General features: G+C 31.0%; 1 protein-coding gene across 1 annotated transcript; it reads right to left on the reverse strand.

The window, feature by feature from the left end:
• Positions 1-1,358: 1,358 nt before the first annotated feature.
• Positions 1,359-2,189, reverse strand: LOC112081556. Its single transcript, XM_024148318.1, has one exon. It carries the CDS (start codon positions 2,187-2,189, stop codon positions 1,359-1,361), a length of 831 nt encoding a protein of 276 aa, XP_024004086.1.
• Between the last annotated feature and the right edge of the window lie 5,661 nt (positions 2,190-7,850).

The following is a 7,850-nucleotide window of genomic DNA, read 5'->3' on the forward strand; positions in this document are numbered from 1 at the left end:
ATTTGTGAACGCATCAGGTAACTGGTTTGCCAACCTTTGCAAATGTATGATTTTCTGAACTTCCATTTTGCGTTGATGGGTAGGGGGATCGAGATAAGCCAAGGTTTGTGTACACCATGTGATATCCTTTGGTGATTCTCTTGATCCTCCCCCCAACGCTGGGAATTCATTTTCATCAAAGTGGCAATCGGCAAAACGTGCCGTAAACATATCTCCAGTTACCGGTTCAAGATATCTAATTATACTTGGTGACGTATAACCGATATATATTCCCAATCTCCTTTGTGGCCCCATTTTTGTTCTTTGCGGCGGGGCTGTTGGGACATAGACCGCACATCCAAATATACGGAGATGGGATACATTTGGCTCCTTGCCAGATGTTAACTGTATTGGGGAATATTCATTATATGCACTTGGCCTCATCTGAACCAATGCCCCAGCATGCAATATAGCATGTCTCCATACAGTAATTGGGAGTTTTATTCTCAATATTAACGGTCTTGCTATCAATTGCAACCGTTTTTATTAAAGACTCAGCCATGCTATTTTGTGTATGAACATGTGGAACCGGATTTTCAACATCGATTCCTAATGACATGCAGTAGTCATTAAAGGCTGCTGAAGTGAATTCACCAGCATTGTCAAGCATGACTTTCTTTATGGCATAATCAGGGAATTGCGCTCTCAACCTGATTATTTGGGCAATGAATCTTGCGAAAGCCATATTTCTTGTGGTTAATAAACACACATGTGACCATCTGGTAGATGCGTCAATTAATACCATGAAATATCTAAATGGCCCGCACGGTGGGTGAATCGGCCCACATATACCACCATGTATTCTCTCTAAGAATACAGGAGATTCATTCCCAACTTTGGCTGGCGAGGGCCTCGTTATGAGTTTTCCTTGAGAACATGCCTGACATGAAAACTCTCTCGATTGAAAAATCTTTTGGTTTTTCAATGGGTGGCCATTCGAATTTTGCACAATCCTTCGCATCATAACTTATCAAGGATGGCCAAGTCTTTCATGCCATACTCTAAATGTACTAGTAAAGAATCCTAAACGTGGAAGGAGATGCATCACTTACATGTTTTCTTATTCCTTTGGATACACCCAATCTCTCCTATGAAAATCAGAAAACTGGGACTCTCTTTAGGAAAAGTCATATTCTGATCTCAAATGGAACTATATTGACATGGGGGAGTTCTGAGAATAGAAATAAAAAGTAGAGAATCCTAAACGTAATTTTAAAGTTACTTATATTAAGAAAAACCTTGTCTTGTTAACAAAAACATATTACATTCTTATTTAAAATTACATAGGTTTTTCTTGTCTTCTTCGAGAAGACTTTACATTACATCGATCTTAATCGTTTTGTTTCCATTGATTCTTCTGGATCAACTAGGAAATCAGCGATATCAAGATGAGTATAATCACTTATGCCATCAAAGGAAGTTCCAGCTTCATCAGAGATGAAATTGGTTTCAAAATTCTTTCCTTTATCCTTTTCTTTGGCATCTTGTGATGCTCGATACAGATCGGCTAAATGTCTTGGTGTACGACATGTTTTTGCCCAATGATTTTTCATGCCGCATCTGTAACAAGCAGTTTCCTTTTGCTTTCTTGCTTCCCGACCAACATCATTTTGTCTTCCTCGTCCACGACCTCGTCCGCGACCGCAGTAACGGTTTCGACCGCGCCCGCATCCGCGTTCGGTTATATTATTTTGACTGGATGACGCAACATTCGCTTCTGGGAATGGCGATGATCCAGTTGGACGAGTTTGATAGTTTAACATCACGAGCTGATTATTTTGTTCAGCTACAAGGAGGACTTGCATCAACTCCGAGTAAGTGGTGTAACCTTTTGCCCGGTATTGTTGTTGCAGGATTACATTTCCAGGATGAAATGTTTGGAGAGTTCTTTCGATCATGTCGAAATCACTTACCTCCTGTCCACATAACATCATCCTGGAAGTAATTCTGAACATAGCGGAATTATATTCACCAATACTTTTGTAATCCTGAAACCGGAGGTTTAACCACTCATGTTTGGCTTTTGGTAAGATCACATATTTCTGGTGATCAAACCTATCTTTAAGAGATTGCCAAAGATCTGCAGGATTTTCTTTCGTGATATATTCTTCTTTTAAGCTATTATCGATGTGGTGGAGCAAAAATATCATGGCTTTCGCCTTTTTCTCATCTGATATCGTTTCCGATTATCGATGGTATCGAGAAGCCCGTTTCCTCTTAGATGCATTTTTGCACCTACTGCCCATGACATATAATTTTTTCAAGATACATCAAGGGCAGAAATTTCGAGCTTCGCCAAATTCGACATTATAACTGTATATAATTTTATCAATTTAGCAAATGTTCAGTATTAAAATTTGCTTAACGAGAAAACATGATAAAAAATTAATTCTCACACATAATAAAAACATGAAATTTAAAATAATACAGGAGACAGAGCCTTCCATATAATTTGATGAGGCAGAGCCTACCATATTTTTTGAGGAGGTAGAGCTTACCATAATTTTTGAGGAGGCAGAGCCTACCATATAATTTTGAGGAGGCAGAGCCTTCTACTCCATAAACATAATATCAAGGAGGAGGTTTAACCTTCTACTCCATATATATGATCTGAGGAGACATATTCTACTATGTGATCATATGATCGTGAAGGCATAGCCTATCATAACGATCGGTTCGGGGAAGGCAGAGCCTATCATCCCGTAAACTTTAATATAAATTTAATTAACGGTTCGGGGAAGGCAGAACCTATCATCCCAAAAATAATACGTAAAACTTGAAATAAACATAAATTTAAATCTGACCTTTTTAGGTATAAGAACGGATCAAGAGACGTTCGTGCTGATAACGTTTTATATATTATCTAGGATGATATATGTATATATGTGTTTGTGTATATATATTATTTTATATATTAGAAGTTGAGAACTATAAGTAAAGTAAGTGAGAGAGAGAAGTTCTTCTTTTTACTTCTTTCGTTACAATTTTTACATGAAGGGGAAGACTATTTATAAGGAGGGGAGGAGAAACCGATTATGTGGATAATTATCCACTTTATAATAGTTGAGAGTTAATTTTGCATTCACTTGTCCTGCTGCTTCCCTCTTCTTTCTTTTCTTCTCCTCGTTTACCACACAAAAACCGAAATCCATTAACTAAAACTAAATATTATAATTTTCAGCATATACATAACGTTGAGTATTATATATACTAAAACTAAATATTAGGTAAGACATATATGCATGTATTCACTAGATAATATAATAGCATTGTTTCGCGCAATGTCAAAGTTGATTTTGAACTTAGCTCTTTCTTATGATAATTTGGAAAGAAACAAAAAATACAGTATGTTTAACTATGTGAAGAATAAATATTATCTTAGTAATATTAAAACGTAATTTTTTTTTACGTAATCTTCTATTATTATTTGAAAATGACAATTTAAAAATGACATTTATGTCATATGTGATTTACAAGAGTAGTGTCATGCTAATGTGTCATTATAATAGAGTTTCTAAAAACACATATAAAAAAAATGCTTACTTTATTAGAGTAATTAGACTTGTATCCGCGCATACGCGCAGGTTTTGTTTCATATAATATTTTAAAAAATATGTTTGTGTTGATATATATATATATATATAGTTAATTATAAGAATATGATAATTTGTTTGATTGTTTAGTATTAGGTTTTTTAAAAATAAATTCTTTGTAAAACAAACAACTTTTTTAAGGATTTGAAATATGGTAATTAAGAAAATTATTCTACTATTCTAGAAATCATAAACATGTTATAAGTAAAAAAGACGTAGATAAAAATTATATTTTTTTAGTTGAATTGCTTGAAAACATATAATTACCTCCAATTTTTAATGTTCTCAAATTTATGACATGTACAATTGCCTTGATTCTGCAAGAACCACCCCATACTTTATGTTTCACAATAAAATGCAGCTATAATAATATCATATTTGACCCATAAAAACCGCCAAATCTTTGAATGAAGATAACACTACATCTTTACATTTTTTCATACAATAAGCTTCGAAAAAGTGTTTATGATGAGGATAAGCCGGAAGAAAAGTATCAAGTTAGTATAAAAAATTATTAAAAAGTTTTAGATGAATACCAAAAAATTAAAAATGTAAAAAGTTAGAAATGTTGTTTATTTATTTTTGTTAGGAATGTGAAAAGCCTTAATAATAGTTATGAACATAAATACATATGAAATAAATATTAAATAGAATAGTTAAGTTAGAAGTAGTGGTATTAATTAGTTTTTAATTTTTTATTTTAAAATTTATGATTTATTAATTATTTGAAAGGACATGTGTCCTCCATTCAGATGCTGATGTGGCAGCATGATGGAAAGAGTTCACCTAAAATCATATCTATGATTATATCATTTGTCACTAACATTAATTTGGTTAGAGATTAACTTATATCAATTATATATTTAATACTTAACATTGAATTTGTAAAGATATTCTTTTTTTTTCTATTTCTTAACAACAGATTTATACAAAATTAATACATAATATTACTTAGGTTAATAAACACTATATTTCTTTATATCATATTTATTTGATCTTTAATTTTGTTAAAAAAATCACATTATTAATTTAATAATTTTTTTTCATGTATAGTATAATTAATTTTTTTTATTAAAATTTAAATATTTTAGTCTGATGTTGAACCAGTTAGATAGAACATATTAATCTAATTTAGTATATTCAAATGTGCAATTTTATTCATATAAAATATACTATTAAAGTTAATTATAAAACTAACAATTATCTAGCATTTATGCATGCAATTATACTATAAAATAAATGTAATTGTAACTATTATTTGTAATTGTTTAGTCAGAGCATAATTTTGAAACTATAAATATCAGTTAACATATTTTATGTATTTATATATATTATATTTACATATTCCAATAAAAAAAATTATGATTAATATTTATCCCGCACAGGATGCGGGTAATCACCTAGTATGTACGAAAAATCATTCTTTGTATATTCTTTTGCCTAAAAATCTAAGGAAATAAATTGAAATATTTTTTTCCTTTTTCACTTTTGACCAAAAAAATACCTTTTACGTTAGTTGATGTTATCATTTATATAATCACCCTAAGTAAAACAAAGTTGTAGAAGAGAAAAACTGAAGAAAATATTGATAAAATAACTATTTAGTAGGGATTAATTTCTTACATCGGAAATTAGAAGGGATCTTTAGTAGTATATAAGAGATATGGACCAATTCATTCATTGCCAATTGATTTTGAATAGTCCCTATAATTTAACATATCAAAACTGATCCATACAATCCAACCCGATCTGACCCAAAGTTGGTCCAATCATCGACCATGCCCGAATGTCATCAGTTCAAAGGTAAATGAGCAATCATTTTGAGGGGGCGTATTAGGAATTAATATCTTACATCAGAAATTGGAAAAGATCCTTAGTAGTATATAAGAGATATAGGCCAATCCACTTATTGCCAATTGATTTTGAGTTGGAATTTTATATAATTTAACATTATGATCCAAAAATATTAGTTGTAGTATAATTTGTGTGTGTGTAGGATATATTTTCTTTCGAAAAAAATGTCTTTAACAATTTTAACAATTAAAAGAGAAAGTCATTCTTCATTTCTGTAATGTATTTAAGATTTTTTTGTTGAAAAAAAGTATTCAAGAATTTTAGCAATGAAAGATTCAAAATAATATATATATACTAGTGTGTGATCCGCGCTACGCGCGAGCGTTTTTCCATTGTTTTTATGTTATAATTCTTCTCTATTATATTATACACATGTTTTTTCCTTTTTTTATAGTTTTATATCTCGGGGACTTATAAGAGTATTTTTTATTATTATCTTCTTTATCATATCTATCGTTCGTTTTCCCGATAACACTCCAGGTTACTAGCTGATCACTAATTTACTATATTACTCTCCATTTTTCTAGCATATATATATATATATATATATTTTATATATAAACTTTCTAATGATTATTATTCAATAGGTTTTGGAATAAAGCAAAAGTCTAAAATATGTTTCGCACAACAACCGTGTAGAAACGAATGATATCTAGAAAGCAACACATGTCATTTAGCGATTGGATAATTAATGAATAGATAATAACACATGCTCAATTCGTATTGGCGGTTGAGATTATGATTTTTTTTCTCTGAATCATTTAAGATCAATTATTTCATAGAAAATTATATTTAATTATATTAAAATTCATTATTTTTCATACTCTATAATAGAGACTTGTTTCACTTAATTTGAATAAAAAAAACTATTTTTGTTATTATATATTTTCTAACTATTAAGTATTTTAATTTGATTTTAATTATTATAGTAAAAAATAAAAGTTTAAAATAAAAAAAATACGGAATAAAAGTAGTGAAATAGATTATTGAATTTTATTAAACAAAATTTTTGTAAATAATAAAAATTGAATGGATGTTAAATTATTAAGTGGAAGAGAGATGAGATGAGGTGGAGTGTTAAATGGAAAAAAACCATTGTATACATAGTCTAGTAGTGTGCAACGTTTGATGGATACGGCGTTGTGGCGTGTACTCCCCCTCTGGCGAATCTCCGATTAGGGTAAATAGAGGAAAGAAGATTGGAGAGAAAAAAAAGAAAATAAAAAACAATATATTCATTGGTTTAAAAATCTTACCGACTAATGAAAACACAAGTACAATCACTATATTATTATCTAATAATTTTTTGTCCACTAAAAATGACACGTGGCAAGGAAGAACCCATTCAACCAAAATTCATGCGTTTGATAAATTACAACACCAACATTCTGTCAACATTGTTTTAACACCCATTGGCCATTGTACTCTTTACTGCTGTTGAAAACAAAATTCAACACTATCATTGTATATAGCTTTAATGGATAAAATGATTTTTGGAAAAAAATAATAATAAACTTTCCTAGCAACTTGGAGTTTGAACTTTCAACTTGCAACACCTAAATAACTGGCAATAAGTTGTCTTCCGTAGACTTATGCAGGCGTTGATTATTTGAGGTCAAGGTCTTTAGTCTCATCGTCATAAGTGTGTAGTAGATAAATCGAAAAGTTTTTCTTATTGAAAACAAAAGAAACTCCTTAGTTTTACTTCATCATATTCGATCAAATTCGTCTGATTGAGTTGTGGTCTCAAAAGATTTATAGGAAGAAGAAGAAGAAGAAAAATGGCAGAATCGAAAACAGACAGCGACATTTTCAGCAAATCTGGTCCTTCCCATCTCAAATCTATTGATTGGTAATATTTTCTTTTATTTAGTAGACTTAGTAGAATTGGAAATTAGCATATTTAACTTGCAAGAATAATAATTTCTTTATATAAATTAATTCATTAAGATCTCAATAGACAAATGTATGGTATGCATCAGATTCTTTAAAAAAATTGGTTTGTTTTTGTTAGGACCGACTTGTCTCATCAAACTGCTGTGGCAGCAAGTTTGGTAAAAGGAGTATCCGTATTGGAACGGTTAGGCCCCAATTCACAAGCGGAGCCTTGGTGGGAATCTTTCAACTTCACTCTCTTGGAAAAATTGGTCAATGAAGACGATGATAACAACGCCATTTATGGGGCAATTTTTGAATACCAAGATACTCATTTAGAGTTATCTCAACGTTATGTGATTGCCTTTCGCGGGACGATTCTAAAATGGAAAACGCGTGCTGATATAATACTTATATCCGCATTGCTTTCGATAAACTCCATGACACCTCCACAGTCGCGCACGCCATCAACAAAGTCAAAACTCTGGT

The sequence above is a fragment of the Eutrema salsugineum genome, unplaced genomic scaffold (genome assembly GCF_000478725.1).
Source record: "Eutrema salsugineum unplaced genomic scaffold, Eutsalg1_0 scaffold_10, whole genome shotgun sequence".
Lineage (NCBI taxonomy): Eukaryota > Viridiplantae > Streptophyta > Magnoliopsida > Brassicales > Brassicaceae > Eutrema > Eutrema salsugineum.

Excerpts from the sequence above, each read along its gene's own strand:
- LOC112081556 (XM_024148318.1), bottom strand. The coding sequence starts at position 2,189 with ATGATATTTTTGCTCCACCACATCGATAATAGCTTAAAAGAAGAATAT.